The sequence below is a fragment of the Carassius carassius genome, chromosome 48, assembly GCF_963082965.1.
Source record: "Carassius carassius chromosome 48, fCarCar2.1, whole genome shotgun sequence".
Lineage (NCBI taxonomy): Eukaryota > Metazoa > Chordata > Actinopteri > Cypriniformes > Cyprinidae > Carassius > Carassius carassius.
This window is the reverse complement of record NC_081802.1, coordinates 24106306-24122295: the sequence shown is the minus strand read 5'-3', so window position 1 is coordinate 24122295 and position 15990 is coordinate 24106306. Positions and strand designations below refer to the sequence as shown.

Sequence of the window (15990 nt, the reverse complement as noted above, 5' to 3'; positions counted from 1 at the left end):
TGTGCCAATAATGAAAGAAGATGATAGTAAAGAGTCAAATGTTTCTTTAAAGTCACTGATCATCACTGATGTCATCATCCGGCTCAGTTCAGTTCTCTGACAGCAACAAGTCAAGCAACGTTGGGACATCATATAACGAAGATGGAGAAGTCCAAATTCTTTTTAATCATTTTTTTTTCTTTCTGATGCAACAGTCCTAACAAATTTCTTACAATATCCACCTCACATTTAATTTAAGGTGTTGGAAAAATAGTGCCTTTCTAACTCATAATGAGATATTTGAAGAATTTCAATCTAGGCTTTAGTCATGACATAGAACTGGCCTTACAAGAGTTCCTAATTATGTTTTAATTGACACAGATCCTGGTAACTCAGATATTTTAGTTGTGTAAGACCTGTCCTCTGCCTTTGACACAATCGATCACACAATTCTTATCTCCAGATATTTTTTTTTATGCTGTACTGTATTAAAATGGTTTAAGTCTTTCTTAGCTAACAGAAAATTCTCAGTTACAACAGGAAATTTTACCTGTTCTACAGAAAATCTCGCTTGTGGAGTTCCTCAGGGCTCTGTCCCATCACCAGCTCTGTTTTCACTATATATGCTTATCCTGGGTTCTGTCTTTAGGAAACATGGGGCTTCTTTTTATTGCTAAGCTGATAATATGCAAATTTAACTATCTAAGGAATAATCAAACAGCTTTAAACTCTCTGTTTGCCTGTTTGTAAGTCGGCTTTTTAAAAACTTTTTTTTGAATATAGATTAAAAAGAGGTTTTTGTTTTTGGCCTCTCTGTTTCTTCGGGAATTAACATGATTGATCTTGAATATCTACAAACTTTTTTTGTCTTGTGAGGAATTTAGGCATGGAGCTTGGTAACTCTCTGAAGTTTTATTGAAACATGTTAGTTCTGTGATTGGATCTAGTTTCTTTCACTTCCTTTTAATTAAGACGTTTCTATATGAGAAGACCTTGAAAGTTGCTTTGTCTTTATTGTATTATTTATTATTTGTGTTGTACAGCCTTGTTACAGTTTTAAATGTTCTTCAGAAAATAAACATCTGAATTTAATTTGCTGAAGTGGATTGGATACATTACTGTGCATTTTAAAAGCACTTTGAGAAATGAGAAGTGAGTCAGCATCTCCTGTGCTGCATTAAAGCTGTCCTTCATTCCCTCATGAACACATCTCTCAGTGTCTATTATTACACAATGATGCAGTGGGATCCAGTCAGACAAAGAAGTGATAATGGAAACCAAACTTTTAAAATAATTTATGAAAAATGTAACAATAATATTTTAAATGATTTAAAGAAAAATGAGAATCAAACAACAAGTCAAAAGAAAAGAAACTATACTGAAAAAGATGTTCACAATATAAATATAAGTATACTGTTGTTGTTCTCTTGTTGACCTGACTGCTTCTATTGTTCTCATTTGTAAGTCGCTTTGGATAAAAGTGTCTGCTAAATGATTAAATGTAAATGTAAATATAAACAATAAAAATATAAAAATGCAATAAATTTCTTAAAAAAATGCAAAAGCAAAAACAAATGTTGACAGCCAAGCATAATCAAGCAGAAGTACTATTCAAACCTAAGAAAGATTAGATAAATCAAGGGCTATTGAGGGATGTGAGCAGGGATAGATATATGGTTGAGCAAAGGTAAGACTGCGATGATTATATAAGAAGAAACCAGTTCACTTTTGGATTCAGATTTTAATTATTAGACAAACTCCTTGTGTGTGTAAACATACTTGACAATTATTTTAAAAGGCCAATAGAATCCAAACTAGTGATCAGAGCTACCGATAAATGTTGCTATCAAGATGCATTGCAGTGGGAAAAACACATAAAGAGGAATATAGTCAGTGGAATCAGGCAGATCAATAGACTTTCAAGAAAGCGTTATAAGAGTGAATTTAATTTTTAAAGGATGGCATGATGGTCAGAAAGAAAGAAAAACTGAGATACGAAAGACAAATTAGCAATAGCAAGGTGTAAGATGTGACCTTTGTAATGTGCAGATCAGTCAGTATGTTGTAACAAATCAGAAAACTCACTAGAGACAGAGCAACCTTTGACCTTAACTGAGTTTATCATTAATCAAGTCTTCCAAAAGAACTCCACGGATAATAAAAACAGTAATTAAATGAAGACATGATCCCACATTCATACAGCTCCAAAGCTCGAATACTTTATAGCCATTAAAGTTAATCAGTAAACACTAAACAGCCCAGTAGTATAACAATCATATACTTTTAGCTGATGCTTTACCCATCCACTGATTTAGCACATTCAGTTTATGAGTGAAGGAGTTCCCTGGACTCTTGTGTTGTTAGTGTCATGTGGAACTGATGGAGTCATGAGAACACATTAAAGTTTCCCAATTCTTCTCATAGTCTCTGATACTCTGGAGGAGAAAGCTCCTGGGGATTTCCATTCAATGTCATCAGAAACCAGGTTTATCAGACAATCTACTGTACTCTTCTTATTTCTGGAATATCACTGATCAGCTTTTGTTGTTCACAGCTCAGGGATACAAGATGTCATTCCAATCTGTGTGATACTGTACCACAAACAGGAAAGCATCTGATCTTTTCATGTGTCTGCACATTCTGGAAACAGTCCAAGCTCCTTGTGTCTGCTGTCACGTGTTTTCCAGTCTGCAGTTGCTGGTTGTGAAACTGAAACTAAGAGAGAAAGTGCAGATTGTTGTTTGCTCAGAGCTCAAATCAGAGACCAGGGACCGCCCCTAACTCACTCTCCACCAATCAGCACCCAGAGTCTGGAGCGGAGGGTGTGTCTAAGAGACACTGCTAGAATATCAGGAAGCTAGGACATGAACACAACTCAGACTGAAGTAAGACTGGAGGGAAGTAAATCAGGTAAGAGGCGTTCCTTCATTCAGATCATTCTAGCACTTGTGCTGCAGACAATCAATGTTCAGTGTTTCACAGTCAGCAGCAGCACATTCTTCATGTTTGGGTTTGATCCTGCAGTTGATCATGTGTGACCCTGTGTCTCTGAGATTGTGCTGGTGATTTAATTTAGCACTCAGTGTGTGTGTGAACTCTACAATCTGACTTATCTTGATAGATGATCTGGGGGCTGTTTCAGAGAAGACCCTGAGAAAAGCAGGGATTAAAGTCCAAAACCTGGCTTGAAATAACCGAACAAATCACTCGGGACTAAAGTGGTTCATGAACGAGAGTTTGAGTTCACACAATCTCACTAATTCAATCCAGGCTGAATGAGTCAGGATAATTTGATGTGCATCTTATTCTTAGGCAGTCCTGGATCACATCGATTCACCATCACAAATAGAGAATATAATCTGTGCCGTTTAATGCATTTGAGACCTTGTGTTTTCATCAGTCTATAACTGACACGTCACAGGTGTATTTCTCATCTGACACATGTACAATCTTAATTCTACATATAAGTGTGTTTTTATGATAGCAGGAACTGTGAATCACATGTAAGCTGGTGCAGTACAGCCCTAATGACTAGCTCAAATGAGGTCATGTGTATCATATAATGCTGCGTTCCAGGCAGGTTTTTGAGCCCGTAAGTCACGATTTCAAACCACGACACAACTTTATAGCGTTCCAGGCAAGTCACGCCAATCTTCCTGAGCGCAAGCAACTGTAGCTAGATTATTAATTTTATTGCAATGTTATATTGTCCTAAAATCGTTTTTTTAACGTGCACCACTTGCGTAAACACTGCATCCATAGGCAATATTATCCATAGAGGCTGGCATTGTTGTTTCGCAGGCTATGTGACGTCAGAGTTCGTAACTCGGAGTACATCTATCTAGTACGAGTTCACGGGTGGGAAGTCACGGGTTTGACTGCTGTTCCAGTGCACTTTCACGGGTAGAAGGTTGGAAAAACACGGGTTACGGGTAGCCTGGAATGCGGCATAAGATCTAGTCTGTTTTAATGTTTTTAAAGCTTTAAAGAGCAGTTTTACATCGTAATGTTCTACTAATAACCATAAAGTCTAGCTGACATAAAACCAGAGAGAAAGGCTGCGTAGCACATGTAGCAGCATGATAAAATGGTTTAATATATCTTTAAACAAAGTCATTAAATCTTGGGCACAATACATTAAATACAGTCGGTTGTAGCCTATGTTTTTGTTTGATTATTTAAGGTCTATTTTCTGTATGCTTGTATTTTTGTACTGATAAGGTCCAATAACAGTATGTGAGAGAGTCAGTGGTGATATGGATGTGTTCCTGTTGCTCAGTGTTGGAGGAGCTCATCTGAACCTGATAGTTAGCCTGCTCCTGATTAGGTTAGTTTCCCAGCATAAGATACCACACTCACTGAGCTTGAGCTATAGTCATTTTGACTTATGAAGCCAAATCAAGTCATATTTGGTGAACTTGTTTTATGAAACAGCCCCTGAGCTTCAACAGTCCTTGTTTATGTGACATGATGGACTTGTGTAGTACCTCTCTAGTCAACCAGTATCAGCTGAACCCAGTCTGGTTCTAGTCTGTAGCTGGACACACACAATCTGACAGTGTTTCTATGTGTCTTACTCCGCCTGCTTGTGTAGTTTGTTGTGAAAGTGTGTTGTATTTGACCCAAACCGAGGAAAGGCTGCTCGTGCGGGGAGTTCGTGCACTGTGTAAAGCAGGATTATTGGAGTAATGGTTGAAGTGAATGTGTTTGGGTGTCCAGGGGCCATGGACAAACCAGTGTGCTTGATTGACACGGCGTCCGATGGGAAGCTGTGTGTCCAGCGCTCAGCGTTGCAGGTTCTGGAGCAGATCCAGCAGCCCGTGGTGGTGGTGGCCGTGGTGGGTCTCTACCGAACTGGGAAGTCCTACCTGATGAATCGACTGGCAGGGAAGCAAACAGGTCAGCAGCACTGATGTCATCCAAACGCTCGTGTCCTTCAGATGAGTGCATGCAAGTCATTGTGGGGTTTCTGGTGTGTGGTTCTCAGGGTTTGCACTGGGCAGCACAATCGAGTCCAAGACGAAGGGCATCTGGATGTGGTGTGTGCCTCACCCCAATAAAGCAGGAACCACTCTGGTGCTGCTGGACACCGAGGGACTCGGAGACGTGGACAAGGTGAAGTAACAAATTTACCAAATTACTCAAAGAGTCCAATAACACTTTCACTTCTGCAGCAGAGATAAAGGTGACCAGATGTTAATGTATAATGTAAAATTAATCTCTGATGTCCCTGGAGTGTGTACATGAAGTGTGAGCTCAAAATACCACACAGTGGATCCCTGCAAGGCCCGCAAATACAGGCCCTAGTTCAGAATTACCACCCGAGTCCGAAAAATACAGGCCCTAGAATTACCACCCGATTAATCACCACAATTGCCCCGCTTCTCTCTAAACAGACTATACTACAGCTTTACCTATTCAAGTAGTTCAGTTTTGTATGTAATGGCAAAGTGATTATATTTCCTTTAGTTCATTTATATTAATGTTTGGAGCATTTTTTTTTGGTCATTAAATATAAGTTTACATTAGTCATTAGCAAATACCTTTATCCAGTAGAAGACAATAGAAGCAATCAAAATCAACAAAAGAGTATATATAACCAAGGACCTACAGCCATCCTCCATGGTGGACAGCCAAGGTTTCAGGAGTTTATCAAACACGCTCGAGCCAAAGTATTATTATATTAGTATTAAATCCCATCACAGTACTACTTTAGTCAAATAGTATTACCAGCTCATAATCCCCAAAACCTGATTGTCTGAGAGTTCATTTTTGTTTTAGTTGTTCAAATTGACAAACTAAACTGAACCTTTTTTTATTACTAAGTCTGATTATTTTTTCCTGGTTCTGAAAACTGAAAACGCTATACTTGAAGGTCCAACAGTCTTTTGCACTTTAAAGTTGATAGCTAATCTACGAGGTAGTTAGATTATAGCGTAGATAATGTTAGAAAAAATAATGATGTTACCTGTTACCTCATACCTCCAAGCACCAGTTATGATACGAGGATAAAGAAAAGAGGACTGGATATGATGTGGTTAATTTCTTCTTCATCATTGTAATGTTCCGTGTTAGATTATATTTGTGAGTTTACCTCTCTGTGCTCCCTCTCTTCCTCTCCCCTTGTGCTCTGTGTTCTCTCTCTACTCTCGGTAGTCTCGCCTCTCTCTGTCTCAGTGTATACACACAGGCGCACATAGGTGTATTACTACCTAGGGTTCAAATGGTGACAGTCGGTGGAGGCTTCTTCGACCCAGGTTACTGAGTTCAGTCTGTCCTTTTGCCAGATGTGCTCCTAATATGGTCAAAACTTCCTCCTGCTCAGATTCCCATTTTATATAGCGTACAGATGCAATCTACATCCTCTGGGCTCTAGAGGCAGCAGGAAGGAAAACCCTTTGTTTGCTAGACATTCCTATATGATGTACTGTGCAATTCTTATTGAATAAACCAGCCACTACACCACACTTTACAATCTATATATGTAATCTACTGATGTATGGCCCATGTCTTCATGAATGAGGAACTGAGTGTTTGGTGGCGAGAGATAACGGGGTTAATTAATTAACATTCTGCCACTCACACACCTATGGTTTTCCAAGACTTGTTTTCCAAGTCTTCATTTGCCTTTTTTTTTTTTTTTTTCTTTATAAATAAATTCAAATATATCAATGAATATTTTATCATGGACTTCATACCATGATATTATTGTATCGTGAAATTTTTATGTCGTTTCACCCCTATTACATATAGTCAATCTAAAATAGTGAAATGTTTTATTTTAGTCATGCATTCAGCATGTTGTTGTCTTTTGAGAATGGGCAGATGTTTTCAGTCTAGTGCTAGCTTGCTAGTTTTCTGTAAAGTGGAGGTGTGGGCATCTCAACCTGCTTAAAGAAAGAGCAGTAAATGTTTTAACCTGCAGTTGTGTGAGCACCTTTCACTGAGTTGAATGTGAATGCAATTTCAAGGCTATTCCCAGTTTATTATTCTCACTTCACAAATGTGGTTCTGCATCTCAGGGGGACTCGAAGCATGACACAAACATCTTCTGTCTGGCTGTGTTACTGAGCAGCACTCTGGTCTACAACAGTCGAGGGACGATCGACAACAGGGCTGTAGAGGAGCTGCAGTATCCTTCTGAACACTTATCTAGATTTTAATCTATTTCTTTATTTATTCATTCATGTATTTGTTTAATTGCAAAAGAAAGAGATGGTTCAGATGTTTACCTCCATTTCACACAGGAGAATTTGCAAATGTGCTTGCTTTGTGAATGCTTTATCAAAAATATATTTATATAGTTACATGTACTCCAGTGTAAAAACATGACTGGTAGAAGTTAATTAATTTTAATTGCAATATTCTATTATGCAGTTTTCCATTATCAGAATCATACCGCCTTCAGAATGACAGCAGTTTAATAAGAGCTGTATTTCCTGTGTTGTGTCAGAAGGGCAGAGTGTGTGCAGCGCTGCTTCATTTAACTGCACACACTTCAGAAATGAGTAAGCTCTTTTATTTGGCCAGGAGCCAAATGGTCTGTGAAAATGTAGGGGAATTTCCTGATGAGATCTCCCAAGGATAACTTGTAAAGCATGAAAATCTGTGGTCCTAGTACAAAGCCTTGAGGTACTACATACTGTACTTGATGCAACTGATACAACCACAATGTAACTGATGAGAGCAGTCTCCGTGCTATGATACAGTCTAAATCCTGACTGGAAAACCTCATAGAAACCATTTTTCTCAAAGAAGGAACATTTAAATTTAGTCATTTAGCAGACGCTTTTATCCAAAGCAACCTTCAAATGATTACAATGGAAGCAATCTTCAATTGATAACAAAAGAGCAACAATATGTAAGTGCTAATGACAAGTCTCGGTTAGCCTAACGCAGTACATGTAGCATGGTGTATATATATATATATATATATATATATATATATATATATATATATATAAATTTCACACACACACAAAGATAAACAAGTAGATAGGATATAATTTTTTTTAAAGCTTTTGTATTTCACTGTAATACAACAATAACAAGATATCGCGAAAAAGAAACACACACACATAGCTCAGATTATTAAATAAAACTGGACTATCCCATATATAACAGATTACGGAAAGAGAGAAAAAATAAATTAATAGGGCAGAAAAGTTAAATGGCTAGACAGTTACACAATTACAATATTCCTTGTAGTATAATAGGGCGAAGATGAGGTTCTCCAGATATAGAGTCCAGACTTTATAAAACAGGCCTGTTTTTTGATGTAATACATAGGTAAGACACCTCAGGGGAATCAGCTCAAAAATTATCATATGCCAACCTTTAAGTGATGAACATTTATCACTTATCCAATTAAGTAAAATATTTTTTTTTCTGACAGCAAAGGAGAGAATATTATACAATTTCTTGTTAGCAGACGAAACTATGCATTTATTAGGTATACCCAATACCAATGAGACTGGGTCAAAATACAAACTGTATATTAAAAATCTTTTCCATTTCCTCCAACACCAAAAACCAATTCCTTTACAGTTTGTTACATGACCATGAACAATGTGTTAAAGTACCTTCTTCAGTTTTACTAATGGAATCATGTTGAACAGTCACTTTGTGTTCATACCTAAACAAACTATGTTTCAGATATGTTTCTGAACTAACAGAGTGCATCAAGGTCAAATCACCAGACGAGGATGTTGATGATTCAAATGAGTTTGTGAAGTTCTTCCCTAGTTTCATCTGGGCAGTGAGAGACTTCACCCTGGAGCGAAAGATTGATGGCAAAGACGCAACAGAGAATGATTATCTAGAGTTTGCTCTGAAGCTGAAACATGGTAATTTAAATATGGTACAAAAGATTATTTTAAGAGCCCTCACAATCACCTTCACAATGAGCTCTTGTAATGAGTTTTTACAAACCTAATAGTTTATCAACAAATCTTTCTTACACCTATATCACTTATTATGGTTCTATTTAAGATCCATGTTTTTTTTTAAGTTTGTTTAAAAGGACTTATCTAAAAAAAGACAGACATCAGTTTTTCTACTACTGAAAATGACAGCATAGGATGCAACTTTAAGCTGGAAATCTCCTAGTCAGCATATCTACTCCCTGAACCAGTGTTGTTCATCCACAACAGATTCTGCACATTTTGTATGTGTCTCTTACACTTCAGATATTTGTTCTATTAGACCCTAAAGTGCTTTACAAAGTGTACATCACAGGATCTTTTGCCAAGATTACCATTGGAAAGGAGCACATATATTCAATTTAAAGGGCATTAAAGTGTGTGAGATCTGAATTTAAATTGTATTCATTTTGCAATTAATTGTATACACCGGTGTATATTGTCACTTCTCTAGTAAGTTTTGTCTGTGTGTGAAGACACTACAGGCCTCTGCATAGTGGAAATCCTGAAGTGAAGTAAACTTCAACAGATTTCCCCTGCTCAGGGAGTAGTGAGCAATGAACACCGTGTAGGGACCATGTCAATGGGAGCACAGTTAAGCTCTTTATTAAGCTTTCTTACAATGAGTTGGTTTTCTGAATTAGGTTTGTTGAATAAGAGAGACATGCAAAACATGCAGAGCAGTGGTATTTAGTAACTCTAGGTAAGGGCTGCCCAAAACGTCTGGAAGACCACTGTCTTGCAGAATCTAGCTCCAGCTTGCCTCAACACGCCTGTCTGGAAGTTTCTAGTGTGTCTAGTAAGACCTTGATTAGATGTACGGATGTGTTTAATTGATGTTGGAGCTAATCTCTGCAGAATACTGGTCCTCCGAGAGCAGGATTGGACACCCAGACAATAGCACAAATTTATAATACATGGTGGATGCAAAGGGTTCAAAATGGAGGAAAAAAATGTCTTTACAAAACTCTAGAACTGAGAAAAGCTACAGCTTGTTCATCTCTTCTAGGAACATCAAAAAAAGTGATGGAATACAACCTTCCCAGGGAGTGCATCCAAAAATTCTTCCCCTCCAGGACGTGCTTCACGTTCCCGTTTCCTACCGCCCCAGAGAACGTGTCTCGTCTGGAGAGATTGGATCCTGCGGACCTTTCCACGGAGTTCCTGGAGGTTACAGGACGTTTCTGCAAGTTTGTCTTTGACAAGAGTGAAGTGAAGAAGCTGAAAGATGGATACACAGTCACTGGCAGAGGTGATTCAGAAGGACATTTGAAGAGCTTGCACATGTTCTTTCAGTGGAATATCTGTTGCTCAATCATTTTGTTTGACTTCTTTCCTTCTTTTTTTAAAAGTTCTGGGTCATCTAGCGAACACATACGTAGACACCATCGCCAGTGGAGCTGTGCCATGTCTGGAGAACGCTGTGATCGCCATGGCACTGATTGAGAATCAAGCTGCGGTGAAGGAGGGCCTTGAGGTGTACCAGAGTGGAATGGAGAAGCTGAAGAAGTCCTTCCCTCTGGAACTGAAAGAGGTCTCATCAGAACACCAACGTCTCAGCGGCATGGCCACACAAACCTTCATGACTCGATCTTTCAGGGACACTGACGGGAAGCACCTGAAGTCTCTAGAGGTTAGCTGGATCTCTCTCTCTCTCTGAGGAGCTGATTTGAGTTTACTGATTGAGAGATGTTCTTTCAGAGGAGTGAATGAGATCTGGACATTCTGATGTCATTCTGTGCTGACAGTGTTATTCCAAATAAACAAGGCAAACCAAATATAAAGCCCCAAGACACCAAAGAACTGAAACATTGTCTGTATGTTTTTAGGAAAAAGTGAATCAACTCTTTGATGGATACCTGTGCCAAAATGAGCAAGCTTCAAAGAAAAGATGCGAGGATCTCCTGTCATTCCTCTCAACAACAATGAATGAAAAGCTCAAACAGGGCATCTATGCTAAATCTGGTGGCTATGATCTCTTCTGCAAGGATCTGGAGGACATTGTGAAGAAATACAACATCCAGACCAATAAAGAAGTCAAGGTCTTGTCTATATTGCACAACTTAATGTCCTTTTAAAACCTTGTGCTCTGATATACCTTCTAAGGTCTGTGTGTGTGTCCACAGGCTGAAGCGGTCTTAAAGGTGTTTCTGAAGCAGAAGTCTGTGGATTCTAAAGCTATTCTGCAGGCCGACAAAAAACTGACTGAGAAAGAGAAAAAGATTAAAGGTAGGAGTTCCCCATTCATAAACTCTGACCAAGTTACTTGTGACAGAAGGGATCAAAGGATTAGGTAGTAAACTTCAAATGCAATAAGTAGCAATAAATGGTATGAATGAATGATGTTTTATTGCCAGGTATGTTTACACATACGAGGAATTTGTTTTCGTGACAGAAGCTCCGCAGTACAACAGAATGACAGCGACAGAACATAAAACACATAATAAAAGAATATAAAAATACAAAAAATACAAATAAGTAGACAAGGAATGACAATTTACAAATTGACAATTGTAGGCAGGTATATTACAAAAATGCAGTTACGTATGTACATGTATATTATGTGCAAAATTTAAGTGTATACTAAGTATGTGTGTTAGATAAATTAAGTGTATGTGTATATAAATATAAAGTGTAGTGTATTCAGTGTGTATCAGCTGTTCATAAGATGGATTGCCTGAGGGAAGAAACTGTTCCTGTGTCTGGTCGTTCTGGCGCTCAGTGCTCTGTAGCGTCGACCAGATGGCAACAGTTCAAAGAGGGAGTGTGCTGGATGTGAGGAGTCCAGAGTGATTTTAACAGCCCTTTTGCTCACTCTGGATAAGTACAGCTCTTGAATAGATGGGAGAGTTGAACCGATGATTCGCTCAGCAGTCCGGACTACCCTCTTTAGTCTTCTGAGGTCCGATTTAGAAGCTGAGCTGAACCAGACAGTTACTGAAGTGCAGAGGATGAATTCGATGATGATGGAGTAGAACTGTTTCAGCAGCTCCTGTGGCAGGTTAAACTTCCTCAGCTGGCGAAGGAAGTACAACCTCTGCTGGGCCTTTTTCACAATGGAGTCAATGTGAATGTCCCACTTCAGGTCCTGAGAGATAGTGGTGCCCAGGAACCTGAATGACTCCACTGCAGTCACAGTGCTGTTCATGATGGTGAGTGGGGGTTGTGCAGGGGGGTTTCTCCTGAAGTCCACAATCATCTCCACTGTTTTGAGCGTGTTAAGCTCCAGGTTGTTGAGAGTGCACCAGACAGCCAGCTCTTTAACCTCCTGTCTGTAAGCAGACTCGTCACCGTCCTGAATGAGGCCGATGAGTGTGGTGTCATCTGCAAACTTCAGGAGCTTGACAGAGGGGTCCTTAGATGTGCAGTCATTAGTGTACAGGGAGAAGAGCAGTGGGGAGAGAACACAGCCCTGGGGAGCTCCGGTGCTGATTGTACGGGTGCTGGATGTGTATTTTCCCAGCCTCACTAGCTGCTGCCTGTCTGTCAGGAAGCTGTTGATCCACTGACAGACGGAGGTGGGCACGGAGAGCTGAGTTAGTTTGGGCAGGAGGAGGTTTGGGATGATCGTTTTGAAGGCAGAGCTGAAGTCCACAAACAGGATCCTCACATAGGTCCCCAGTCTGTCTAGGTGTTGCAGAACATAATGCAGTCCGATGTTTACTGCATCGTCCACAGACCTGTTTGCTCTGTAGGCAAACTGAAGAGGATCTAGCAAGGGTCAAGTGATGTCCTTCAGGTGGGCCAGCACCAGTTTTTCAAATGACTTCATGACTACAGACGTTAGAGACACAGGCCTGTAGTCATTTAGTCCTGTAATTTTGGATTTCTTTGGGATGGGGATGATGGTGGAGCGTTTGAAGCATGAAGGGACTTCGCACAGCTCCAGCGATCTGTTGAAGATCTTTGTGAAGATGGGGGCCAGCTGGTCAGCACAGGATTTCAGACAGGCTGGTGTAACACAATCTGGGCCTGGTGCTTTTTTCCTTTTCTGCTTCCGGAAGACCTGGCGCACCGCATCCTCGCTGATCTGTATTGCAGGTGTGGGGGAGAGGGGGGATGCAAGAGGTGTGAATGGTGAGAGCGCTTGATTGGAGAGGTGTTCAGGATGGGTTGCAGGAGCTGTTAATGGTGTGAACGGTTGTGTGGAGAGGTGTTCAGGGCAGGTGATGGGTGTTCTTTCAAACCTGCAGTAAAACTCGTTCAGATCGTCTGCCAGTCGTTGATTCTCCACAGTGCTGGGGGGTGGTGTCTTGTAATTGGTGATCTTCTTTAGACTTTTCCACACTGATGCTGAGTCGTTCGAAGTGAACTGAGTCCTTATTTTTTCAGAATAATTCCTCTTTGCCACTCTGATCTCCTTTTCCAGTGTGTATTTAGCCTGTTTATACAAGATATTGTCCCCCTTCCTGTAAGCATCTTCTTTGGCCTGACGGAGCTGTCTGAGTTTTGCAGTGAACCACGGTTGGTCATTGTTGTAATTTAGTTGAGCCTTGGTAGGAATACACATATCCTCACAGAAACTAATATAGGATGTTACGGTCTCTGTGAGTTCGTCCAGATCGGTGGAAGCAGCTTCAAAAACACTCCAATCAGTGAGGTCAAAACAAGATTGTAAATCCTGCTCTGCTTCATTAGTCCATCTTTTTACAGTCTTTACTACAGGTTTAGCTGATTTTAGTTTCTGCCTGTAGGTCGGTATAAGATGAACCAGAAGGTGATCAGAACGTCCCAAAGCTGCTCGTGGAACAGAGTGATATGCATCCTTTATTGTTGTGTAACAGTGATCCAATATATTACTGTCTCTGGTGGGACATGTAACATGCTGTCTGTATTTTGGCAGTTCACGGGAGAGATTGGCTTTATTAAAGTCCCCAAGAATGATTAAAACAGAGTCTGGGTGTTGTTGTTCTATCTCTGTGATGTGCTCAGCGAGTTTCTGTAAAGCCAGACTTACTTGCGCTTGCGGAGGGATGTAAACACTAACCAGAATGAGCATAGAACCGCGGCGAATAGAACGGCTTGCAGTTGACAAACTGCGTTTCTAGATCAGGACAGCACATCTTCTTTAACACAGTTACATCTGTACACCACCGTTCATTGATGTAAAAGCATGTCCCGCCGCCGCGCGATTTCCCCGTTGATTCTGCGTCGCGATCCGCTCTAAACAGCTGAAAGCCCGGCAGATGGAGCGCGCTGTCCGGTATGGCGTCATTCAGCCAGGTTTCCGTGAAACACAGAGCAGCAGAGTGTGTGAAATCCTTATTTGTCCGAGAAAGCAGGAGTTTGTCCGTTTTGTTGGGTAGAGAGCGTAGATTTGCCAGATGGATGCTAGGCAATGGCGTTCGAAATCCGCGCTTCCTGAGTCTGACGAGCGCTCCCGCTCGCTTTCCCCGTCTGCGCGTCCTGAAGCGTTTGATCAGCGCCGCTGCTCCTCCGATAACAATGTTCAGTAAAACGTCTGAATAATTGAAATCAGGAATATTGCAGGAATATAACTAAAGACAGGACAAACTAACAAAAAGACAAAAACATATGCAGAGCACGTCACGGAGGCAGCCATTCTGTACCGGCGCCAAGTCAAGACGTAGAAGCAGTTTCTCGAGTCCAATCATAATTTTTCTTTCAGTGAACAGTTAATAACTGCATCATAGATTTCAGGAGGTTATTCATGCCATTATCATTATGAATCAAGAACCGTGTGATTCAGGCCAATACCTGTAACTCCTCAGGCTCGGTTTTAATGGTTCTAAGTCAGGTGTAACTAGAACCTGAATGTTACATGCAGTATTTTATTAACTCAAACAAGCGCTCCATGAATGAAAACAAAGTCTTCAGCAGAAGTGTAATGAATAATTGAAAATATTTACCTTGCAGTTAATATCTGCCTTACAGTAAAATAGACTGTTAATCTCATGGTTTGAGTCTTTTCTCTATCTGTAAAGCATCTCTTTCCTTCCTCTTGTTTTTGCGAATGACCAGAGGAAACAGAGAAAGCCATACTCCTGGAGCAGGAAATCAAAGCTAAAGAGGAGGAGCAGCGACAGTTACTAGAGAAAATGGAAGCAGAAAGACAGAGTAATGAAGAGAGGATGAGACAGATGAAGGAGAAGATGGATGAGGAGATGAGGTTTCAGAGAGAGGAGGCCGAGCGTGCCATGGACAGCAAACTGAGGGAGCAGGCCGCACTGATGGAGAAGGGCTTTAAGGAGAAGGCTGATAGGATGAGCCAGGAGATGGATGAGTTCAAGAGACAGAACGCAGAAGCTGAGAGTGATAGAGCTCGAGAGTTTGCAGAGCTGTTGGAGAACGCCAACAAGAGACACGAGGAGTCCATGGCTATGATGATGCAGCAGCACAGTGAACAGATGAAGGCTTTACAGAAGCAGATGAGTGCGCGCCCCCCGGGTGGATGTTGCATCTTGTGAAGTGCATTAGCTCTGTACCTCTACATATAACAGCATTGAAAGTATTGTCTATTTTTCCTATTTAATATTGTAAAGCGGTTTAACACCATCTGTATTGTGTAAGGATCCACTCAGATTGACAGGGAAAAGTATAATGCATATAGGTCTTTTACTTGCGCTTCTGCAAAGTTCAGTTAATTTATCTGTTCATTTTAATCTAGCTCCGTGTTCAATTGCACTCCAAATTCAAGTGATCATTAAATTAAGGAAATATTTCTAATTAATATATAATATATTATAATATATAATACCTTTCAATTATTCAGTCATTAATGACCCAGTGTCACTTAGTAATTGACTTGGCCAATGGTGAAACAAACCAGTTCTGGTCTGACTTGGCAAAAAGCTAAATCTTGACAAGCCCAAAAATCTTGATAATATTTTTTTTTTCTTCTAAGACAAATTAACTAGCCGAGAATTAAAAGTAATGATTATTTTGCTTGTTTAGGGAAGAACTTGAATTTTCTTGCTTAGAAAAAAAATAATAATTTTAATGATTTTTTTTTTCCAATGAATTAGTAAACTTTTTAAAGTGAACATCGTCTTAACACAGTACTTCCTAAAACACAAAATTTCAAGTAATATTTCCTTCCTCGTATCCAGTGTAAATCTCCAAAATTGAA

General features: G+C 40.0%; 1 protein-coding gene across 2 annotated transcripts; it reads left to right on the top strand.

The window, feature by feature from the left end:
- Positions 1-2766: 2766 nt before the first annotated feature.
- Positions 2767-15585, top strand: LOC132131510 (guanylate-binding protein 4-like). 2 transcript variants are annotated; one of them, XM_059543552.1, is made up of 10 exons: positions 2767-2889; positions 4699-4878; positions 4967-5094; positions 7002-7111; positions 8635-8825; positions 9910-10152; positions 10253-10533; positions 10730-10942; positions 11027-11129; positions 14883-15585. In XM_059543552.1, the coding sequence occupies exons 1-10, from the start codon at positions 2844-2846 to the stop codon at positions 15326-15328; spliced, it is 1941 nt and encodes a 646-aa protein (XP_059399535.1). In that variant the 5' UTR covers positions 2767-2843; the 3' UTR covers positions 15329-15585. The 2 variants fall into 2 exon arrangements, with proteins under 2 accessions (XP_059399535.1, XP_059399536.1); XM_059543553.1 differs by lacking the exon at positions 2767-2889 and adding an exon at positions 4151-4306.
- Positions 15586-15990: the final 405 nt, after the last annotated feature.